Source organism: Zophobas morio, unplaced genomic scaffold, assembly GCF_036711695.1.
Source record: "Zophobas morio isolate AGI-343-1 ecotype UQ-CSIRO unplaced genomic scaffold, CSIRO_AGI_Zmor_V1 ptg000657l, whole genome shotgun sequence".
Lineage (NCBI taxonomy): Eukaryota > Metazoa > Arthropoda > Insecta > Coleoptera > Tenebrionidae > Zophobas > Zophobas morio.
In genome coordinates, this window is record NW_026972760.1 from 126,363 (window position 1) to 151,776 (window position 25,414).

At 25.0% G+C, this 25,414-nt stretch overlaps 2 protein-coding genes across 2 annotated transcripts; both read right to left on the reverse strand.

Moving 5' to 3' along the window:
- Nucleotides 1-1,103: 1,103 nt before the first annotated feature.
- LOC135121668 (nucleoside-diphosphatase mig-23-like) lies at nucleotides 1,104-10,522 on the reverse strand. Its single transcript, XM_064045961.1, has 19 exons — nucleotides 10,459-10,522; nucleotides 10,286-10,332; nucleotides 10,156-10,222; nucleotides 9,661-9,805; nucleotides 9,468-9,539; nucleotides 9,185-9,275; nucleotides 9,014-9,116; nucleotides 6,217-6,298; nucleotides 5,026-5,124; nucleotides 3,375-3,424; nucleotides 2,411-2,487; nucleotides 2,328-2,347; nucleotides 2,210-2,266; nucleotides 2,073-2,156; nucleotides 1,920-2,000; nucleotides 1,758-1,859; nucleotides 1,508-1,597; nucleotides 1,359-1,446; nucleotides 1,104-1,193 (listed from the first exon to the last, which is right to left on the reverse strand). Coding segments are annotated over exons 8-13 (255 nt in total). The 5' UTR covers nucleotides 6,224-6,298; nucleotides 9,014-9,116; nucleotides 9,185-9,275; nucleotides 9,468-9,539; nucleotides 9,661-9,805; nucleotides 10,156-10,222; nucleotides 10,286-10,332; nucleotides 10,459-10,522; the 3' UTR covers nucleotides 1,104-1,193; nucleotides 1,359-1,446; nucleotides 1,508-1,597; nucleotides 1,758-1,859; nucleotides 1,920-2,000; nucleotides 2,073-2,156; nucleotides 2,210-2,264.
- A 933-nt stretch (nucleotides 10,523-11,455) lies between these two features.
- Nucleotides 11,456-24,007, reverse strand: LOC135121678 (la protein homolog). Its single transcript, XM_064045968.1, has 13 exons — nucleotides 22,376-24,007; nucleotides 22,245-22,317; nucleotides 22,086-22,192; nucleotides 21,945-22,029; nucleotides 19,480-19,592; nucleotides 18,801-18,957; nucleotides 16,611-16,685; nucleotides 15,488-15,681; nucleotides 15,400-15,433; nucleotides 15,170-15,348; nucleotides 12,027-12,149; nucleotides 11,586-11,741; nucleotides 11,456-11,515 (listed from the first exon to the last, which is right to left on the reverse strand). Exons 1-13 carry the CDS (start codon nucleotides 22,406-22,408, stop codon nucleotides 11,456-11,458), a joined length of 1,389 nt encoding a protein of 462 aa, XP_063902038.1. The 5' UTR covers nucleotides 22,409-24,007.
- Nucleotides 24,008-25,414: the final 1,407 nt, after the last annotated feature.

Sequence of the window (25,414 nt, forward strand, 5' to 3'; positions counted from 1 at the left end):
AAAAATTATATTTAATATGTTTTAAAAAATGATGTGTCATCTTAAAGAGTGCATAATTAAACTGAAAGCTTGTCTTAGCGCCTTTTATTATTTTACGTGTACTCACGATTTTATTGCTCCCCTTTTTCTAATATTTAATATATTTTGTATTAGTTATAGCTAAATACCCTTTTGACCATAATTATATTATGCTGTTTTTAATATTACAGTTTATTATAAAACCTACAATTTTAACTTTCCTAAGGAACCTTTTTTAATTTTTAAATTTAAGCCATCTTTAAATTGTATTTTTTTTCGGTTATACCTAATTACAATTCTCTCTTTTTGGGAAAGTCTTTCTTAAATTGCTAAAAATTTAAATGTTTACTTTATAATATATTTTTCTTCGGTAAAAATGATTTTTTTAATAGAATTATACTGCTGTTTTTATTTAATTACAGTATATTATAATAAAATCTTGCTTTCCTGAGAATTTTTTATTATTTGTTTAAAATATTTAAACCCGGTTAATTAATTTTTATAGGTTATACTCAAAAAAGATCTCTTAGGCCGTAATCTTATTCTGCTTTTTTTTTTGTTATAGTCAACTTCAAAAATAATATCTATACTATAATATTAATGGCTAAATCTCCTTTTTTTTTTTAATAACTTTTTATTATAATAAAATTTAATATTGACTTTATAATATTTTTTAATGGTAAACAATTTTTTAATAATATAAAAATTTGTTATGCTATTTTCCATTATGTATATTTTTTTTTAAATAGATAATTTACAATTTTTTATCGTTCTTTCTTGCTTTAACTTATTTCTTTACTTTTACTATTAAATTTTATTTTTATTCGAATATAAGAAGCGTTAACTGGTAGTAAATAAGTTAATTTTTATAAAATTTAATAATTTAAAATAAAGTTAAATATACATTTCCCAAATTATTACCAAGTAAAAAAGAACTCAGCAAGACTTTTTACAAGCGTTTATTATAATTAAATAAAAAATAATATAAATATAAATAATTTCGTTTTACTAAAAATGTGGCAATTTTAAAAATTTACCAAAATTAAAGAAAATGCAGAAATTATTTTATTTTTTCCTAGTAAAAATGAGTATAATAAATGATTGCTCCGAGAGCCCATTGGACTTCAACGCCGCTTATACTTCCGACTGGACGGAAGTTTTCCTGGCTGGTCAGCCTTTTATTGATTTTCATTTTTAAAATTAATTTTAAAAAAATTGATATAAATTTATTTATTGTTATTACTTTACTTATTAATTATTGTAGCTATTATAACTATATTATTATTATTATTATTATTATTATTATTATTATTATTATTATTATTATTATTATTATATACTTATGGCCGAACTGGAGTATATTACTCATCCAACTCGCCTTAAAGCATTGCGACTGCAATCTTCTTTCTGAGGAAAGTGGGTACATCCCTGTTATATATATATAATAACTATAATAATAATACTGTACTACCTTTTTATACAGCAAAACCTTTTTCAAAGTTATTTTTCAAAATAGACCACTTTGTTTGGCAAAAATCCTTCGCAATAGTATCAAACGACTCTCTTGAATAGTTTCCGTCTAGAATAATAAAAGTAATAATAAGAATGATAATAAATGTTTACCATAAAAACAAATATTGATTCTTGGAATAAAATAAAATTCAGAAAAAAAAAAAAGTTTATTATATTAAAACATTTAGACTTTTATTATTTTTAATAATAATATAAATAATACAAACCGAAACGAAAAACATCCGCCGTAGTGTACCAGTACTCTGCCAAGCCCCAGAAGGTCATGGTTTTGTAGGGCAACGGAAGAAGAGTAATACCGTTTAGAGTGCCTTAAATAACAATAATAACAATAATAACAATAATAATATTAATAATAAGATAAATATAACAATCAATCAATGAAAGGCAATCCTCAGTCATATTTAAGAAAGGCATTATTGCTTTCTTGCATAAATCAAAATCGCCATTTCCTAAAATTATATTGGTTAATTAATTTTCTATATAAAATTTGATTGGCTAAAATTCATATAATTCTTGGTCACCACTAATAGTGATTGGCGTTTTATTTAAATAAAGTTTTTTTTGAAATCCTAAAGGAGTGCAGTTATCCAGAATAACGGAAGAGTCTAATAATAATAATAATAATAATAATAATAATAATAATAATAATAATAAATACTTCTATAAGTAAAAAGTTTTTCATAATAATATTTTTCAACCTCGTTAGCCCCGAATCCTAAGAACGAAAAAGAAAAGACATGATACCTAAAAAAAATAAGCAGAAAAAAAAGTTATACAGACTGAAGATTGGTTCCACCTAATAATTATTGATCTTGTGATTGGTTGGAGCAAAACCTAACAAAAATTATGAAATAGTTACTTTTTTCTATTTAGCGAAGTTTCCTTTATTTTTTCTATTCTGCTGAAGTCTAGTTCAACAATGTGATTCGTCAGCTTCTTTAATAGTAAAAAAGTAATATAATCAATAAAAGTTTTATATAAAAAAATTTATAAAAATTAATAATTATAATAAAATTTAAAACTTAATAACTTCAAAAAAAATATTAATTAATATATTTTTAAGTTTTATTAAAAAAGAATTTTAAAAAGCGACTAATAAGAAAAATTAAAATAAAAATAAATATAGTTTTAATAAGAAAATATAATATAGCAAAAAAGAGGGTGAAGCGTTATAAAAAAAATGAACGATTGAGAAACTAATAATGAAATAAAAAATAAGTATAAAGAATAATAAAAGAGGTAATAAAAGAAAAGAGTTAACTCATAAGATATTGAAAACGTTAATATATTTAATTTATTAAAAAAAAATATTGTTTGAGTCCCTTTTTTGTTTACATATATATCGATACTTTTATAATAAGTTTATTTTAATGAAAAGATAAAAAATCATTAAAAAAAAGAATAAAATTAAAAGTAATAATAGAAAAATTAAAATCCATATAAAAAAAAAGGAATTAACATAAACGCTAAAAAATATTTAACTCATGAACTATTTTTATTTTTTTATTATTATTTTTTATTAAAGAAATGAAATAATTAAAAAAAAAACTAAAATGTATAAAGGTTTTTAAAAAAATTTTTATTTAACATTTTTAACTTATCTTTAAAGAAAATTACGAAAACTAATAATAACGAATAATAATAATAAAAAACTTGAAATCGATAACGTTTTATGAGAAGATAAAATAAAAAGTAAGATTATTAAAAATATTAAACTATAAAATTTTTAAAAAATTTAGAAGAATTATTTAAACTAATAAAAATTAAGTAAAAAAACTTTTATTGCAAAAATTATATAGAAAAGTAAAATTATTAATAATAACTTCTGAATTTTGAAGCGGTTGAGGAACTTCAAAAGCAATTTGAGCGGACGCTGTTAGAAGAAATATTAAAATTTTATTAATAAAAAGGAAAAATATAGTAAATATAAATTAATATATAAATAATACTGGAATTATAATAGTAAATGAAATGTAGTAAACCAGTAAATAATTATTAGAAAAACAAATTTTAAATTAGTTGCTACTCATTAAGGTTTTTTAAAAGACAGCTTAATATATAATGACAAAGAATAGAGATAATAATAATAAGTATAAATATTATAAACTTTTAATAATAAAAATATATAAAGAACATTATAATAGAAAATAATAACAAAAAGCATAGAGAAAAAATAATAAACCTTGAGTAAATAATATTAAAGTAAATATTTATTATAATAGAAATCATTAATAAAATGTATAATAAATATTATGAACTTTAAATAATAATAATAATTAAAGACAATATTATTATAACAGAAAATAATAACAAAAAGTATAAATAAAAATTATACACTAATAATAATTTATAAAATATTTACTATAATAGGAAATAATAAAAGTATATAGAAATATGATAAACTTTTAAAAATAATAATCATTACTAAAGCAAATATTTATTATAATAGAAAATACTAATAAAAAGTATAAATAAATATTATAAACTTTATATAAATAATAATAAACTAAATATTTAGTGTACTATAAAAAAAAAATAAAAGTAAAAAAAATTATAATAAATTTTATATAATAAAAATGAAAATTTAATATTAATAAAAAAGTCAAATATATATATAAATACATATATATTAATTATAAATAATAGTAAAATAAGAAAAAATAAAAATAACATATAGACAATATTTATTATAAATATAAATAATAATAAAAAGTATCAATAATTATATTTAATAAAGTGATACAAAGAAAATATAAATCTAATAAATAAAATATTTATTAAATTTAAATTATAAATAAATATATAATAAAAATTTGAATATAAATATAATAAAAAGTAAAGATAAATATAATAAAGTCTAAATAAATAATATTAAAGTAAAATTTTATTTTGATAAAAAAGTAAAATTTATATTTAAATATATATAACTTAAATAATTATAATATAATAATAAAAATAAAAAATAATTATAATGAAGTTTTAAGAATTAAAGGTTATAAAGTAAATTAAGTATGATAATAATAAGTAAAAAATATTTATATTTAATGTTAAATATTAATAATAATCATAAGTAATAATATATATATAACAATAATAATAATAAAATACTAATAATAAAAAGAAAAAAATCGTCATAAAACTGTTATTGATAAAAATAAATATAAATATAATAGTATCGGTTATAGTATATAAAAAGTAAAAATTTGTAATACAATAAAGTAATAAACAAATTTGGTCTACTACAAAAAACGTTATTAAATGTTTATTAGAAATTTTTTAAAAAGTGATTGACTTAAAAGTGAGGTGTACTCTGCAAAATAACGTTACCGAGGTTAAAAAAATTTAAAAAAGTTATTGGATAAAAGAATTAAAGGATGGCACACGCTGAGCAACTGCAAAAATATCGTTACTAATCGGTTATTAATCTTTTTGCTTAACAGTAATTGGCTAAAAGAAATAAGGGACAGAAGAAACCTCCACCCATATCGATGATGCCATCCGTACGGGGCGGCTGTTCGTCCAAAGAGTCGAACTTTCCAAGCAAATAGTTTACAGTGATCCAAGAAAATACGCCTGAAAAAAATATATTATAACTTTTTAAATAAAATTTTCCACAAGTTTTATTTCTTTTTTATACTTATTAATACTCATAAAAATATATATTTTTTTAGCTCTAGTTTTTTTTCAATTTTTTTATTTCTTTATCTTATTTATTGTCTCAGTTATTTGTTATGTTTTTCTTATAATATATATATAATACTTTTAAATTAAAACAGCTAAAGTTTTAGACTCACCACAGAAAAGTAGCACCAAACGACTAGAACTTTGTCACGTGGGCTCTCACGTTCATATAAATGCGTGTACACTAAAATAACTGATCTTGTACCACTCTTATACTATTGAATATTTAAAAGTTGCCCCTGATTGGCTTACAAGCTACCTAAAAAGTTTCATATTTTTTTCAAATTATTATTACGAAACTTTCTGTATAATTATTATTATAAATATTATATTAAACAATTTTTATAAATTATTATTTTTATTTTACTTTAAAAAACTTAAAAAAAATTATTAAAATATTTTATAGTACATATTATTTACTTATAATTATTGCGAAGACAAAATAATTTAACACTTAAAAATTATGATTATTTTTACAAAAATAAAAAAAGTAGTTTTTTAAGTAATTATTATAGTTTTTTTATAATAGTAGTTTTTTTTAAAAATATAATAAAAGTAACAGAAAATCATTATAAAAGTTTATCATTTATTAATTATACTTTTTATAGTACTTACATAAATACTTTTAATACTTTCCCTATAAATATTTTTTTTATTTATTAGAAAAGAATAACTAACAACACAACTTTTTATAATTATTATCGAGTTAAATACTAAATATACAGTATATATTATTTATTTAAAAGTTTTAATAATAAATTATTATATTATTTTTTCTTATTTTTAATAGTAGAACTTTTAAAAAAAAATAATAGTTTAAATAGATTTTAAAATTTTCTTAATTTTATATATATAAATTAACTTCTTAAAAATCTATAAAAGTAACTAAACGCACAACAATATTTTAATAATAGAACTATTGTTTGTTTAACAAATTTTATAAATTTTTCTCTTTATTATTTATTATGACAATAAAAAAATAACCTTCCATTTTTCCAGAAATCACTGTTATATGGTTCTTAGAGAACTGAAAACTAAACTTTTGAGTAACTCTTAAAACTATTTCCTAAAAAAATAAATAATGAATTAAAAAAATAGTGAACCCCCAAATGGGGGTGTTTTTAAAACAAGGTAAAATGTTTAATATAAAATTTATTAAACTTAACATTTCAATAGTTAATTACTATTAATATAATTAGTCTGAGTTTACCATTCACTAATTATTATGAAAATTTATGTTATTATTAATATTATAAAAATTCCTTTTTGACTATTTTTTTAACTTAATAAGATAAAGAAATATAAATAAAAAAGAAATGCAGTAAAAATTTATTTTATATAAACTATTATAGTAAAGTTTGTAATAATCAATAAAACGTGGTTTAAAACATACAATGAATAAAAATAACGAGGTGCCATACCCAATCAAATAGCACACCCACAAACTATATAATAAATTATTATATAAAATTTATTTAAGCTGTAAAAGTAGTAGTAAAAATTTCACTAAAATAATTTAAGTCATAAAATATACTAAATTTTTTTATACCGATCAAAAATTTAATTTTAGATGCCAATAATATTTACCAATCATTTCCTGAATAAATGAAACCCGTAAAAGTAAAGAAAAAATACTTCAATAAGATATTTTGTTATAAAAATTTTATTTTGATAATAAATAAGTTGCCATAACCAATTAAAAATGACTTAAAAGCAAAAATTAACTTCATGAAATATAATGAAAGGCAACAATTCATATTTCACAAAAAGTAAATAATTATACAAAATTTGTCAAATAAATAAACATTATGGCAAAAGAAAAAGTATATAAAAAGCGTCATAAAAACAATAACAAAAATGATATAAATTAACCCAATTAAAATGCTTAAAACAAACTATAATTATAGCATTGTACTTATTATATCCAATAAAAAAAAGTAACCCAATAAAATAAGTATTTATAAAAATCAAACAACTTATAAAATCATTAATAATTATTAAAAAGTCATCTGCTAATATAAATTTTATAGAAGTTTTACATTAAAAGTGAAGAATTGTATCGAGAATTTAGTGAAAAGTGATAATTAAAAAATTTAATCAACTTGTAAAATTATATGAAAGTAAAATTAGACACATTATAAATATTATAAAAAAAATAGTCAAAAAATATTATTTTTCCTAATAATAATGAATTAATAATTTTTTTAATTAAACCCATTATAACCAATAGGAAATGACATAAATAACCAATAAATGTTAAGCAAATAATAAAAGCTTTATTTAATAAAAAATAACTTCTAGTTACTATTTATTAGTATTAAAAAAATATTAAAGTTTACCTTTTCTTATTAAATTACTTATATTCACTATAAAAATATTTAAATCCTTAAGAAAATTGAAGAGGGAATTAGTGGTACTTTAGAAAAAATTAAAAATTAATGAGTTTTGAAAGTTAAAAAACGCACGAATAAAAAATTTCATTTATAGAAGCTTATGAGTATGTTATGAATAGCACACGTGCGCTTGATGGAAGCAAAACTTTCTCGAACGTAGTGCAAAGCATTACAAATAAAATAATGAAAATATCTATTTCTTTACTACCCGTTAGTAAAGAACCAAAGCTTAAGCAAAAGAACTACGCGGATTGGCAGTTAGGAACGCTCCGACTTTACTCCAAAAAATATAATGAAAATATTAAAAAAATGCAAAAATAATAATTATAATGATATTAATAGCAATCAAGTAAGGTATGATTTTTCTAGTTTTACGAAACATATTTTTCTATAGTTTTTATAGTATTTACTATTTTTTTCATTTATTTTTTAATTGTTTATATAATTTCTTATACTTTTAAAATTAATACTTTTCTATAAAATAATGTTAAAAAAATTTTAATTTTTATAATATTTAAAAATAATAAAAATTGAGTATTACAAAGTCCATAAAAAGTTTATTATAAAACTTTAAACCATTTTTTTATAAGCGCGCTTGCGACAAGTGGTGTCGGCACATGGTAAAAAGCACGTGTTTTAAACAAGTGCAGCTAACCACACAGGCTCGCGGCAGTATATGATATAATGACATGTTATGTCTACCACGTGGTGTATCACGTGATTTATTAGAGTTAAACCCAATAATATTGTTCATTAATAAATTATTAATAATTTTTCCTTTTCTATCGGTGTTAATTTTCAAAATTTATATAATAATTATTATTTCCGTTTCATTTAGTATTCATTAATATTTATTAAGTAAATAAATTTATATTGAAAGTTTTTCTAAATATTTTTAATATTTTATTTATAAATCCTAATTATATATTTTTTACTTATTAAAAAGTTTTTATATACAAATTTAAAAAAATATATTTAATATTTGTATTTTTATTTGTAAAAATAAATGATACTAACTTTTCAAAAAGGCGTGCTTTCACAAGTTTTATTTAAATAAAGTTTAACCAATCAATAAAAAAAATTTACTTCCTATTCACCAATAAAAACAAATACATAATAAAACTATAATAAGTTCAAAAATATTTTAATTAACTGTTATAAAAAAGAATTAAACAAAATATTTCCAATATTTTTAATGAAAATATTCAACACCGAAAAAATAATTTCTTGTTGAGCAGTCGGCAATAAGCGCATACCAGCCGTCGCCAGAATATATAAAGGCCTTTAATTATTATTATTATTATTACTACTATTATTATTACCATTATTATCATATTTCTTATTATTATTAATCGTTATGTATCATTATTATCTATTATAGTACAAACGTTAAGTTATAAGGCTCCGCTGGTAAATGCTGGACAGCATAATTAAGTAACTTTAAAACTTGCGCCGATGCTTCTTGAGGATTATCTGCAAAGGCTGAAAGACCTTAATAAAATATTTTATTAATTATTATTATTACTAAAATTATTATTATAATTATATAAAAGGAAGACCTGGCGATAGTTTTAATGAGAGTGAATTTCCTAGAGAATCCAAAGCAGGAAAAAAACGATTAAGTTCTCCTTTCTTTCGAGATTGGGAAGGCTTTAAAATTGTATTATTTTTATTTATTTATTTATTTATTATTATTATATATACACGTTATGAACAACTTGTACAACTTTTATTTATCAATAGTTATATATTTATTACATTAAAAACTAACAAAAAAAAATTTTTTTTCTTCTAATTATTATTATTAAATTTATTATTTATTATTATAGTTAACGTACTAACCCAATAATATATAAAGATTCTACTGCCGCTACTTCCTGCATCAATTACTAAACCATACTGCATTTTTTTCTTCTATATTTTCAATATATAGAGAAATTAATAATAATAATAATAGTATAATAATAATTAAACAAGAAAAATAGTTTATTAGAGAATATATAAAAAAATTAAAAATTTATAAAAATTAATGTACAGCGGAAAGATCCAAAATCCGGTAGTAAAAGTTTACAAAAATTACGACCGCACCGACCAGCAGGAAAAGCAAAACTATTCGTCCCTTTTTATTTTTTAGAAATATAAAATTTTTAATTTTGGAAATTGCAGAGCGATTTTTGAATCTAAGTTGTTGAATCCATTAGAAAAAAGTAAAATAATTTCTATATAATATTTATAAAAATGTAAAGAAGTAAAAATTATAATATTTTTCAAAAAAATAGTAAAAGTTTAAAAAATTTAGAAAAGAGCAATAATTTTTTATTAAAAAGTAAACGAAATAAAAATTAGACTTTTGGGTGTTTTTTTATGTATATATATGAGTTAACGTTTACAAATGAAGTTTTTTTCATAAAATATTAATGTGAATTGAATAATAAAAATATATGTAAAACTTCAAAAATTAGCCAAGCGCTGATGGTTTTACTTTCTTAAAGTAAAAAAAAAAAGGACATTAAGCATAAAAAAAGTAAACTCGAAATCCAAACGAGAGGATGAACGAAGAGGAGAAATATTTATAACGGTTTGACCCACGGAGCCATCTATTATTAAATATTTATAAAAATTCTAAAGTGTTAGTAAAAAGTAAAACTTAAGTATAAAACCTGAAATAGAATTTTGAAGGCTGCTTAAATTCGTACGAGATTGATAACTATGTAAAAAGTTTTTAAATTGCTCATTTACTAGAGGAAAGTAAAAGAAAAATAAAGACAAAAAGGTATATTTTCAAAAAAAAACTATTTGGAGGAAAAACGGATTTTATAATAATAATAAGTACCGCTGATCGGAGTAAAAAATTTGAGAATTAGTCCTTCTTATAGAAGAATTAGGTAAAAATGAAGCAGAAGAGGAAAACACCATCCCTAAATAATAAAATATTTTTAAGATTATTACCTCACTTTTAATAATTTTATTATTAGCAGTAGTAGCAATATTAGTTTGGAAGGGCGCACAAACCAGTACTTTTCATTGTTTTATTATAATACATAATATATTTTTTTTAACTAAATTATATGTTAGCAATAAATAACAATACTAGTTTTAAAGGGGGCATGTACAGTACCTTTATTGTTTTACGATAATATTTTTTATACTACTGTTCTTTTTGAAGCTTAAATGATGTCTATTCAATTAATGCAAAAATATTCATAGTAAAGCAAAGTTCGTTTTAAAGTTAATAAAAAGACAAATACCTGTTTAACAGAATAATAAAAATGACTAAAACGTTTATTAGTTGGTTTCGTAATTTTCAAAAAAGGGAGTGGCGCTATATTTATAGTAAAAATGCTTCTTGTATGTTTTTTTACAGAAATGATAACTATAAATTATTATTTTTATTGCTTGTTAAAACTATGCAGAATTTAAACGAATGTAGATGCAGCTTTGCTAGTTTTTTCCTGAAAAAATAAAAATAAAACACTTTTTTTGGGGCTTACTAAAACTGGCAGAAGTAAAAAAAAAGTAGATTCTTTTTAGTTATTTGTTAACATGCATAATTCCACCAATAACAATTTTGTGTGACTTGCCATCATGTAATTTGATAGGGAAAAAATTGTTGCAAACTTGCTTGCTGTGATCGCACGGGATTCTTGGCTGTTGTCGGAAATTTTTAATCTCTTGACCTCGGATCCTTGCACCGTTGGAATGCAAAAGTTGTACAAGTGGGGGCCATCTTGGTTTTTAGCAAAGAATAATAGGAGGGTTTTCTCTTTACGAGTTCGCAGGGGGGCCCTGCAATAGAGGCTGCAAATATTTTTTTCGCGTAAGGCAGCCGATCAGTCCTCAAAGTTTACTTCGTCGGCGCAACTACAAGCAATACTGTTACCCAGGGACCTCTTAAGCGTCTCGTTTGAAACATAAAGATTTGCTCAATATTCCCATTAGGCCCTCAAGTCGCTGCCAAACCTTTACTGCGGAAGCTGAACAGTCGCAGCCGACAATACGGCAGATATTAGCAATATTAACAACGAAGTTATCCAGCATGCTTAAAACTGTGAAAGGCTGGAATCTGTTTGCAACGGTTTCTAAGCCAAAGACGCGCCGCCACATTCGACACCTATTCTGGAACGCAAATGGAGTTCAAAGTAATAAGCACGAGCCTTAGAGTCTGTTACATAGAGAAAGAATTGATGTGTGCGCCATCAACGAGAGTACCTCTTTCTTAACGTCGTATTTAATTGTGCAATTTTGCTATGTATCGCCAAGACGAATTGGTGCATGCGGCGGATGCGTTGCTGTCTGGTGAAACAAAGTATTCGATATCATTCGATATCTATGCCAGCTCTACATAGTCCGAGGCAGTGGAAATTTACTAGGGACCCGTGCCCATAATCGCTGTCTACAAACCCCCTTGGAAGCTACTTGCGCCCTCCGATTAGACGCTATCCCTGGGAGGGCCTCTTCTGCTGAGCCGATAACTCGAATGGCCACATCCTTGAGACCTATGCTGATGAGCACGGACAGTGTGTACTAGGTCCTTAGCAACTAATACACTTGGCGACTATAGGCGCAACGGACGTACAGGATATTGCCATACTTAAAGCAATCGACACTTGAAGCGCTCCATGAGCTGTCCTCCGATCACCTCCCAGTTATTCTCGATTTTGGGGATGAGAAGGGCACATCAAAGACCATTACCCGTATTTCCACCAACTAGGACTAATATGCTGATGTAGTAGAAACTACGCTACCGCCATCCGTCATTGCCGCGCACGCTTGCCCTCTTGAATGATAGTTGTCCTTTTCGAAACCGCACCGAACACGGCTCACACTATTGCCACGACAACTCATGAAGTAACGTAACGACCTGACCGCTTGTCCGACGAACTAAAGACAGTTATCTAACGTCGACCCACTTACATGAGTAGCCACGTTATCGCAGAGCGCCGAAGACAAACTTGCGCTTAATCGACTTCACAGGTGCATTAGGAAAAAGCTAATGACCCATTTAACAATAAATGGGAGAGCAAACTGCATCGTATATCAGAATCTGGCAGCAGCACTCGCTCCTCCTTTTCGAAATTTGTTAAAAGGATCAAAAATTGGAGTCTTGCACCCCTACTGCCCTTTCGTGCAGAAATATAGTAGCCGACTTGCCAATGTTCTCTCTATCCAACACGAGTCAACTGCTCATTATACTGCTAATGATGATGCGTTCCCTCAACTGAGCTTACCCCTTCCCGTTAACTAAGAAACACTTATTCTCGTTAATGTTGACGAGGTTCAAGCAGTTGTCAAAGTGCTACCTTAACGGAAAGCGCCTGAGCCCGATGGAATCACTAATGAGATGCTGAAGAAAATGCCAGTAATAGGGATGCACTACCTTTACCTACTTATAAAATCTTTTATGCTCCTTGACGCCTTTCCTATTCGATGGAAGACGGCGATCGTTGTGACGCTAGCAAAAACACATAAACCGGGATCAGCATCTACCAAGTACTGAACCTTCAAACTACGGTCAGCGGCAGGCAAAGAGGTAGGAGATGTTTTACTGAGCCGCCTTAAAAAGGTCGTTGACTCTCGGAAAGCTTTACCGGAGTTTCAGTTTGGATTCCGACAAGAGCTCAACTACCCCGCAGTTCCTCTGCCTAACTGAATGAAACTCTCGCGCTTTTAATCATAATAAGGCAATAGGTCCTGTCTCTTTTTTGACGTTGAAAAGGCATTGTAATCAAATTTTGTATGAAGATCTGCTGCAAACCGCGCTCGTTATCCGTCTCTCATGACCTTTATAATATGCTGAATCATATCTGAATGGTCGCACCTTCAGCGTGCGCTTGGGAGATACACGGTCGCCGCTTCGATCTTTGACAGCAGGGGCCCCTCAGTGATCATTTCTTTCGCCCCCTTTATTTGCAATTTACATGAGCGACGTGCCCTTGTCATCCGATCGACGCACACCAATCGTCTCTACGCTGATGATACGACCGTATATTCCTCTTCGAATTCTCTAGCTTTGCTATGCAAGTATCTACAGCGCTATCTTATCGCCCCTGCTCTCTGGTGTCGGGATTGGAAAGTTACTATTAATGCGATGAAGAGCAAAGCTATATTAATTTCAAAGGAACGGGACCCTTTGTTGGTGCCCTTAACCTTTAACGGCGTGAAGATTCCATGGTCTTCTCAAGCGGAATATTTCAAGCGGAATATTTGGAAGTCATTATCGACAATAAATCTTCCTGGTTGTCTCACGTGGACTAATCAGTGAAGGTCAAAGCAGTTAAACAAGGCGCTTTATCCTTTACTTTGCGGAAAGGTTAAGCTTTCTCTGCGAAACCAACGACAACTGGATATGTCTTACATTCAGCCAAGAATGATATTGCTGCTTGAACCTACGATTCCACTGCGATAGCGTCACCACCTTAAGTGCGTCAGAACAAATTGCTGGGTGTTCTAACAAAGGCGCTATGGTTTTTGCGAAATGATGCTTTCCACCGGGGCCTTCAAGTGGGCCCTCTAAACATTGTTTTCCAACGCCATCCCGTGGTCCTTTACCACAGGCTTTTCAGGTACACTAATCCCCTGCTGGTGAGCAAACTTATTACGAGCTATAGGGCGGGGCACCTTCTCGTCCCCCACGTGAGGAGCTTAAGTGCTAGTCTTCTATGTTGTTCATGTAAAAATTGACATCCTGAACGCTATTTGCAATATCTGCTATCACTCCTCATTGAGAGCTCGAGTATTCCAAGTTTTTAACACGATCGAGCTCCAGGGATTGTCATTAATAATAAATAAAGGAGTAAAGGCGCTTCCCTTTTTTTTCAAATCAAATAATTTAATATAAATTAAAAAATTGACGTCTACGGAAATCTTAATACTTCAAAATGGCTACTTTTGCTATAACGAATTAACAACACAATAACTTTACTACGAATGCCAAAAATAAAATTAATTTTTTTTTCTTTATTCGTTAATAAAATTAACACCAATTGGAGCCCCGTTAGGGGCTTACGTATTAAGTTTTTCTAAAATGTTTAGAAAGATCATCTTTATAATTTTAGTTAAAATCAGTTAAATTTAAACTTAAAACAATAAACCGCTTTAGTGGCCTCCGCCTCAAATTTATCGCATATGTAAATCTTTAAAGGGCCAACTTTATAAAAACTACTACACTTGCAGAAAAACTGAAAATCTTTTTGTATCTATAGTTGTTAATTTTAATTAAATCCAACTTTAATATCAATTAGCGACGGTAATATCCTTCGCATGTAAACTAATAAAATCTACAAATTCAGATGACCAACTTAATAAATATACCGCAAATACAAAAGTAATTATCTTTAAATCTTTGTTCGTTGAAATAAATTAATTGAAATTTTAACTCGTTAGAGGCCTACGTATAAACTTTATAGGACCAATAATCCTACAGAGGAGCATCTTTGCTACAACGAATATGCAGAACAATAAATTAACTACAAACGCAAAAAAAAAATTATCAATATCTTTAGTGGTTAAAGTTAACTAAATCCAAATTTATTTCAATTGGCCACGTTGATTTCCTCCGTACTAACTTTTTCAGGTATCTTAAAATCTTCAGGATGGCCATCTTCAGTAGATTTAATAGCTTTGCTAATTTCAGCTTCGCTGTTATCATTTTCAAAACCACTTTCAGTTCCACTTTTCCTTAATTTACTTTTACCTTTTCCATCCACTTTCTTTTTTCTTTTACCTTTTTTTAAAATTATCAATATAAATCCTTATAAAAAATAAAAAAATAAACCTTTCAAATTTTTACTCTTAGCAAGATGCTCGCACTGGGTTATAATAAAAATTAAATCAAAAAAAATTGAAATTCAAAAAAAAAATACTTTCGCTTTATAAGATTCTTGAAGATAACTTTTCTCTTCTTCTCCTTCTAATACACGAACTTGAGGAACTCCATCTTTAAATTTAATTTCTTTTGTTTGTATTTCTTCAGCGACCTGAAGCGCAACGGCATCAGCAAAACGTACAAGAAACTCTCCAGAATTTTTCTTTTCAACAAAAGAAGGAAGAAAAGAACCTTCAACATTAATACAAAAATTCCTTTAAAAATTGTATTTTTATAAAAATTAAAATTAAAAGTTCAATGAGTTTTAAAAAAAGTTTAATTAATATAAATTTTTTGTAATTTCTTAAACTTTTAAATAAATAATAATTAAAACTTCTTAAAATTTTATAATTATAACAAAATAAATCTCAATATTATAAAAATAATAAAACTTATTAATAATTTATAATAAAAAATGAATAACAATCCAAAAATTTTTAATATATAATAATAATTTTTAAAAAACTTATAATAATAATATAATAAAATTCTAAAAGTTTTATATACAAAAGTAAAACTCCTTAATAAACATAAAAATAAATATAAATAAACTTTTTAATAAACTTTTATTATAATAATAATAAAATTTCTAGACAAACTTATAATAATTAAATATTAATACTAAAATTTTCAAATATAAAAGTAAAACATTTAATAAAATTATAATAATAATAATAATAAATAACTCTACAGTATAACTTTTTATAACAGTAAAAGTCCTTGATAAACTTATAATAATATCTAAATAATTTTTAAAATTTTTAATAAACATATAAAAATGATAAGAAAAATTCTTAATAGAAATAATAATAATATAATAACTCTAAAACTTCTGATATAATAATAACAGTAAAATTTTTTATAATAATAAAAGCCCTTGATGAACTTAATTATAATAAAAGTTTTAGTAATATAATAATTCTTAAGCTTTGAAACATAATAAGTATAATAAACCTTCAAATAAACTTATATAATAATAATGAGAAAAATCCATAATAAACTTATTATAACAATAAAAAAAGTAATACTTTGAAAACTATTTAACAAACTTGTATTAGTAATAATAATATAAGTGCTTAATAAAAAAAATAATAAGAATAATAATAAAAGTTTTTTAATACATTCTACTGTGAGAATTCTCTTAACATTCAACGGATGCAACGATGCGTCAAGTCCAGACAAGGCAAGACAGGAACCTTAAAAAAAATATATTAAGAAAAATAATAGATATTAATAGATAATAAATAATATAATAATAATTACTGTAGATTATTTTTTTCCAAAGAATAATAATAAATAGTAGAAAAAGTAATAAGATAACAATAAATAAAGGAAATAATAAATAGAACAAATAATAATAATTAACGTAAATTATTTTGTTTTTATAATTATAATTATTAAAAAAATAGCAATAACTAAAAGTAAAAAAAAAAGAATAATAAATTAAAATTTATCTTAAATTATTTATTTTCCAAAATAATAAGTAGCGAAATTATAATAATAATTAATAAAATAGTAAATAATTAATAATTATTGTAAATTATTTTTTTTTCAAATAATGATAATAAAATAATATATATTCCTTCTCTAGAATTACAATAAAAATAGTAAAAATAAAAAAAACAATAAATAAATAAAAAAGAATAACAAATAATACTATTATATATATTTTCCAAATAATAATGATAAGAGTACATAAAATATAACTGATAATGAATAATAATAAAAAAAAGAATAATATATAATAATAAATAGTAAAAAAAATAGTATATAATTATGATTAGTAAAAAAAAAGTAGTATGTAGTAAAAAAAATAACATTAACAATAAAAAAGTAAAAAGAATAATACATAATAATTATAATAACCTATTTTTTTTCCTAATAATAATAAGTAGTAAAAAAATAATAATGAGTAAAAATAAATGTAACTAAGTATAATAATAGTCGTGAATTATTATTTCCGTAAGTGATCATAATTATTTGTGATTCACTTTTCATAATAACCCCGAAAAATTGAAAACACTTTCACTAAAAATTTTAACAATATAAGTTCAAGTAGTATAAAAATTATTACGCAAAATAAAAATGTTTTTCATTAAAATAAGCCTTCCTCTTTCTGCACTCCTCCAATTAGTGCGCGTATTTCACGAAAATTATTATTAGCTGGGAGTCGCTAGCGACTAGCCGTTAGTAAAAATTCATGCTTCCATTGGTGGTTTTTAAGTGTTATTCATAGTACTTATTTATTTTCAACTTATATAACTTTTTTATATATAAAATTTAATCGACTTTTATTTTTATTGACGTTTATAACTATTTCTATATATACTTTATTACTATTTTTACTTACTCCTGGTTACTTTTTTATTGATACTTTTACGTATTTCTATTTTATAAACTTTTTTATAACCTTTTTACGTTAAGTACTTCTTATATAAACTTTTTTCAAATAAATTTTTATGTATTCCATATTATTATTAACTTTTCGTAACTTTTTTTATAAATACTTAAATATACTTCCTATTATTTTAAACATACCTAACTTTTTTTATATATAAACTTTTACATACTTCCTTATTTTATTAAATCCTAATTTATTATACATACTTTTTATAACTTTCTTTTTATTGACTTCAATAAGTTTTTATATATATTTTTTCTTATAATTTTGGTTTTTTTTATCTTTTATAAGTTCTAATAAACAATAAATAAATATTTCTATAACAAAATAATAATTAGTAAAATTTAAGAATAAATAATATTATTGAAAATAAAATAAACTAAAATAATAATAATAAAATAAAGTATAAAAATTAACGAGTAGCAATAGTAAAAAAATAATAATTTAAATCAAAAAAAAAAATTATATAAAACATAAAAATAACTATAATTAAGTAGAATAATAGAAATAATAATTAGCAATAATTAATGTAGTAATAGTAACAATAAGTAAAATAATAATAAATTATAAATACTTTAATAATAATAACAAATATATACCTAAAAGAATTAGTGAAACTATTTAAATATTTAATAATATATAATAATTAGCAATAAATATCAAAATAAAAAAAATATTTAAGTAAAAATGTAATTAATAATAAATATTTACATAATAATAACAATAACAACAAATATATTTAAAAAATAATAGAAATAGTAAAATAATAAAATAATAATATTTAGCAATAAGCAACAAAATAAAAAAACAATAATAAAGTAATAAATTATAAATAATAAAAAATAATAATTACTAGTAAATAACATAATAAGTAAAATAATATGTAATAAATAATAAAACTAACAAACACCTTTTTTAAACGGCTCTTCTTCAAGAACATTTTCTTCATTATATTTAGGTTTTTCCACTTTGAGATTCACTTGAATTTCCTTATCATTCACAAAAAGTTTTTCCTGTATGGCTTTCTGGCATTCTTCTTCAGAAGTAAATACAACGTAACAGTCAACCTGTATAAATAAATAATAATAATTAAATATGAATAATTTATAATTATAACTCCAATTTTTTTATTTAACTATTTTACCTTAAAATTATAAAAAAAAATTAACCAAAAAAATTCGTGTTTCCCTTTAAAAATTGTACAGAAACAGAATAACAATAAAAAATCAATTATAATAAATTTTTTCATAATAAATAATAAAAAGTAAAACAATAACTTTATTAAAAATATATTTCAAATATTACATAATATTTGAAAAAATTAATTATATTCTCAATGCTTTATAAAATTATATTATTCTAATAAAATATTTATATTTTATTGTTATTATTAATATTGTAATATATAATATTTAAAAGATACTGAAAGTATTCCATTTATATTATATAAACTTAAGTACTTAACTGTTTATAATATTATAATACTTATAATTATTAAATTTATAATATGATAATTGCATGTGTAATTAATAATATTTATAAAAATATTCAAAATTCAATTTCAATATAAATTTTATAATAATAATTACTTGCTGAGACGGTTTTTTGCTTCTAGGCTTTAAAACTTTAACAAGAGTAATTGCTGAGGAGCGGGCAAACCAGAACTTTTCCAAATCTTCAAGAGAATATTCCTTAGGAAATCCTTTTATTATATATAAAAACTATTACATAAAAGTTTAATAAAGTAAAAAATATTATTTAAATTTTATAATAAACATAATATTTCATATTTTTTTAAAAAAAATTTTGAACAAATTATAACAACAATTTAATAAAATTGTAAATAATATAAAATCCTTATAAGTTTTTTATAATTAATGGATATTCTTTAAAAAATCATTTTAATATATATATTATAATATCATTTAAAGTTTTAAATAACATTATAATAAAAAAATATTCGGATCATACGAATATAATACTTTATATATTTCTTATTTTTAAGATAAACTCCTTAAAATTTGCAAGTTTTTTAATAATTTTGTATAAGTATAACTAATTCATTTGTTAAATAAACATGATATTATCATAAAAAAATTTCACAAGAATTTATATTAAAAACTAACATTCAATTAAAAATTTTATAAAAATTATTTAAAACAATTATCTTAAAAAAGTCTTAAAAAAAATATGAAATTTCGAATCTCAAAAAAAAACTACTAATTATATATATAAAAATTATTAAAAATTTGAAATAATCTAAACAAATTTAATATAAAAAATTAATATTTGAAATAAAAAAATTTGATAATTATAGTTGTAAAGTATCTACGAGTACCACTTCAATAGAAACAATAAAATGTATCAATTAAATGCTTATATAATCGGTCTCAAAAAAAGTATTTGTATGCTTTAAAAGATCATATTATAACTTATATTTAATCATAAAATCCTTAAAAATAAAAGAAGTTAAAATAATTTTTATAGGGAATATTAATATTCACTTATTAAGTATAATATTTGATAAATTTTTAAAAAATAATCATAAAAATAAAAAAAATTATAAAAAATTACCAAATTTACAAAATTTATAATGATAACCACTATTCATATCATAGCAATAAAAACAAAGAAAAAATTTAATTCAATTTATAAAAAAAGGCAATAATAATTATTAACAGAATTTATTAAAAATTGAAAATCCTTAATGAAAAAGGTTTAAGTAAATTTAAATAATATTATACAAAAAAATTATTTATAATTATCATAATTTTAATGACATTATACATTATAAAATCTTAATAAAAAAAATAATAAGTATAAAATAATCGATAAGTTGATATAAATTTACTTATTGTTATTTACTGCTTAAAGGCAGTCTTTCAATAGCTAGAAAAGGAATAAAAAAACTATATACAAGTAATTTAAATAACACATGTGCTTGCAGAACTAACATGTGCAATTTGCCCCGCGGCCCTGTCGGGTGTCTGCCAGCGATGCAGAATTTCTTAGAGTTGGTCGTTTTTTTTTTAACTTTTATATTATTGTAATGTAATAAATATTTATATTCTCTCATAAAGTAAAACAAAATAAGATAGTTTATAAATAAAAACTAATTTAATTTAAAAAAAAACTTTATTAATTTATACAATAATAACATATTAATAAAAAATCGTAATAAAGGAAAATTAACTTAAAATAAAATTGTAAATCAAAAATTCTCTATATAGATAAATTAAAAGAATTTATAAAGTAAATAAAATTAGAATAACTATTTTTATAAATTTTTGAAAAAATTAAAGTGTATTTTTATATATTGCACAAAATATATTAGAAAGTATTTAAAAAAGTACTGAAGGTAACTTTTTATGAATCTAAATTTTTCTCAGTATTAAAAAAGCAAAAAGTAAAAATAAATTAAAATTTCATTAATTTAATAAAAATAGTTTTAGAATTATAACTCCCAATATTAAAAAACTAATTAACTAACTCGAAATATAAATTTATATAAACTTTGGAAACAGTTATAAACTTTAAAAGCGTATATAAACTAATTTATATAAATACCTAGATAAAAAAAATTAAAAAAATTTATACTAGTTTAAAAAATTCAAAAAAAACTTGAATTTGTTATAATATTCTAGATAATAAAAATTAATTTTAATATTATTGTTTAAATCTTTATTTTAAAATTTTGAAGCAGAAAATGAATAATTTCTGAAACAAATAAAAATTTCATAAAAATCAAGCAACAACAACTAAATTAACAAAGTAATTATATTTTTCTATATAGCTACTAAATGAAGTTATTACAAGTTTAAAAAGTTTTACTAAGATATAAAATAACTTTATAATTAAAAACAAATTATTATAAAGATCTAAGTTTCTATAAAATTATAAATAATTGCTTTAAATTTATAAAAGCTGCAAAAATATACGTATATTTATAATTATTTAAGATGATAAAAAAATTATACGAAATTATAAAAGTGCCAAATTTCACAAATACTTAATAAAATCTTAATAATATAAAAAAATATTAACTAAGAGTAACCATTAGCAAATATAGCCCTCCCATATTCTGAATAATTTTCAGGTAAGCTATGCTTCCTCCTAACGCTTTTAGATTCTTCATCAACCTAAAGTGTTTAACAGTAATAAATTAAAAAAAACAGAAAGTATGTTAAATTACAACCTCATAAACTTCTGAAGCGTAAGACTTCAAAGCATTAAAAATTACGTCGACGTCGTCAGAAATTTGCGCGAGGCGTTTAAAAGTAACCAAAACAGTTACTGGAACGACTATTAATGTAGTTTTAGATAAAAATAAGTAATTAATTGATAAAATACTTACAGCCTCCTTCATTAGAGGCAATCTGTGCTTTAAGAAAATTGTCTCTCACAATGTTTGCATCACTAAAATAGTACTATAGAGCTATTTAAAAATCTATATTTGATAAAATATAAAGAAAAAACAAAACTTACTTCTACTTGTTTAATGATTTTTTCAGTGCTCATTTTTAGTGTAAATGCCGCCAAAACAAAAGTTTAATAAAAAAAAAAAAAATAAAGAAAATAATCCAACGTTCTCCCCACTTAACTACCACGTGGGCATAAATTGCTGTTGTTCAAGTTTATGTCACGTGATCAGTGCAAGTTTTTGCTCGGCGGCCTTGCGCATTACTACCACATGAAATTTAGCGATTAGTATCTTGCAACTTAACTCAGTCGCAGTACGTATATATTTTCTCGTTTAGCTTTATAAATTTTATCTCGTCTTGCTCCTTTCCCTTGCTCATCTTTTTCCCCTTGTTTTTATATTTAGGCCACAAAAAGCACGAGATTACCCTGTTAACTGTGACAAATTGCTGCTGCATACAATGCATATTTACCATCGCTTTTCCAACACATAAAGAATCACTTCACCTCGTACTCCGTTTTTTTGGGCACAAAGTCGACTCACTAACCTCCTCATCTACAACAACAACTTCTTGCAATATTGACAACAAATCTCTCAGTCTTGGTTGATAGAGACGTTATGGATTTATTTGCCAATGGTTTTTGTATAGCAGGCACCTGCAAACACTGATTTTTGTCTTAAAATGTAAATGATGTATAACGAGGAAAACATTAACTGCAGGGAAGTGTAACGCGAAAGAATCGACCATGGCGAAGACGGTGCCATCAGACGTGTAGGACATCGTTGGCAATTAAAGTTTTTTTACGAACGTTCGTTGTGTCGTCTGTGTTGTTCTTTTCGACAGCTTCGATTCCTCCAAATACTCCCGCCCTACTTGACTGCTACTGTTGCTTACGTGGGAGTTGTGAATATAGTGTGCCTTGCCGACTCTTGAAAATGAGTGCCTTCCAACCCTCTTCCTGTTAAACTAAAAATCTTTTCCAGCGAGCGTTGATGCCTATTCCCCGTGGCCACTTTCGCTACTTTTCCAAGACATATTACACCGTATCATTTGAAACAAGCTGTTGGTATACCATAACCTTCAGTGGAATACAGAGTTGAGCCACATGTCGGAGACTGGTGGTTAAGCAGCAACTTTTCTAGCATCTTATTGATATACAGAGGCCATGTGTCCTTCCCACTACCCACTCTACGAGATGGCGTTTTTGTGGCGTAAGACGACGAAGGAGAAGCGACATTGCTGATCACCTTGCTGCTCAGTTGTAACCTTCTTCTTTGGTTGCGGAAAAAATGATTTTTAAATGGTGTGCTCCCTCGCTGATGCCGAAGAGAAGTGCGAGCCTAACACCATAATCGGAATTAAAGAGATTTTCAAAGCTCTATCGAGACAAAAACAACCTGGCTCGACGGAGGTGATGTTGAAGCAACTGTTGTTAATGGTAAAGGATCGTGTCTGCTTCCGCGTTAACTCGATGAAGATCCTTCGCTCCCCCCTCCCCCCCATTGCGATGGAAGATACACTGGTCTGATGCTATCAAAGACACCGTGACAACCTCTACGCCAATTAAATAACCACCTATCAGCTCCCTGTCAGCCGTTAGCAGAGAAGCGGGAGCTCCCTGCTGCCCCTCTTAAAAGCGTTTGTTAATGCAAGCCTTATATCCCATCAGAGCCCCATTAGGATTTCAGCAAGAGCATCAGCTTTCCCGTCTGGCACAATGGACGACTCTTGTCTTCAGTTTCAAAAGGCAATAGGCGTCGGAAAAGCTTCTGGCCGTGTTGGGTACAAGGGCTTGCATCACAACTTGCAGTCCCTTTTCTTGTTCTTTTCAAAGTGGTCAAACCTCACCTTAAGATCTGTTAGTTTTCTTACCAAACCAAAAAGTGGATGCCTACATTAAAAGGGCAGGATTTCATTTACTAAAGTAGGGCCCACAATAATCTCTTTAAGACTCTTGCTCTCTACACTTTATGTGAGCTATGTGTCGCCGTTCAATCCTTAAGCGCGCATTGCTTTTTGCATAAATGATAGGGGTGTCTCATACCTCGCCCAAGGCGCGGACTTAATACGCAAGAAAGTTATAGTGTTACCTAGTCACGCTCGTAATTGAGTGTCGTCGTTGGTATAGACAGCAAAGCTTTTTTTTTTTATCAAAAGTGCATTGCAAAACTGCTGCTACAGTGGGAACCCTTTGCAAAATATTTGGGTATCATTATAGACAACAAGCTGGCATTCCGGTCGCACGTAAAATTATATAGTAACGCAGTTAAGGCGGTTGGTCAAAATTTGTACCCTTTACTTCGGCCTTGTATCAAAGGCAAACTCTCTCTGTATCCGGCCAATCACGACACACGCGTTTGTTGTCTGGGCCTACGACTCGCCGGCAAAAGCAACCTCATCAAGAAAGTCAAAACAAGCTGTTATGCTTATGACTAGCGCCCTATAGTCCTTTCGATAGATTGCTTAACTTTAAAACTCCAGTTTAAGTCCCTGGCTACTCTTATTCAACGCAATGCCATTACCACTTACGAATAAGTTACGACCTACCAAGCACACCAATCGACGTCCAGAAGAAGAGCTCGATTACAACTTGAAAGAGCGTCCGCAATTGTCATGCGCGCATTGTACTGAGAGTTTTTGATTTATAAATGGTGGTAGAAGGCTAAAGGAAAATAATATAAATATTTGAGATTTCTTTATTTCCAGCTTAAATCTTATTTGTACGCTATCATCCTCTTTGAGTGCTTAAAAATTTGGTTATCAACCGATTGAGCGCAAGGTTATATATTAGACTTATAATAAACTAATAATTAATACTAAATTTTTTTTTTAACCTGCTCAGACCTAGAAACGCCCTTCTCGTATAGCGTACTGTTATTGGTTTAATAGATGTTACAAAATATTTAACTGTGCAAAATTTATGTAAAACTTTAAACGCTATAATTATAACCAAAAACTTAAAGTACACATTTTTGCAATAGAGATAACTTTTTAAGCTTTATTCGGTTTTTAAAAATATGCGAGATTCTTAGTTCTTACTACTTTCTTCAAGTAAGAGCTTTAATAGTTTATATTCTAGCTATATGACAGCATTTTCTTTAAA

Coding starts and splice junctions, on each gene's coding strand:
- LOC135121668 (XM_064045961.1), bottom strand. Junction 3,425..5,025: donor CATCATCGATATGGGTGGAG/GTTTCTTCTGTC, acceptor TTCTTCTAACAG/CGTCCGCTCAAATTGCTTTT. Junction 2,488..3,374: donor AACCGCTTCAAAATTCAGAA/GTTATTATTAAT, acceptor TTACTATTAAAG/AAGCTGACGAATCACATTGT.
- LOC135121678 (XM_064045968.1), bottom strand. CDS start 22,408: ATGAGCACTGAAAAAATCATTAAACAAGTAGAA. Junction 22,030..22,085: donor ACGCTTCAGAAGTTTATGAG/GTTGTAATTTAA, acceptor TAAACACTTTAG/GTTGATGAAGAATCTAAAAG. Junction 11,742..12,026: donor CGCAAGTAGCTTCCAAGGGG/GTTTGTAGACAG, acceptor TTTGCGTTCCAG/AATAGGTGTCGAATGTGGCG.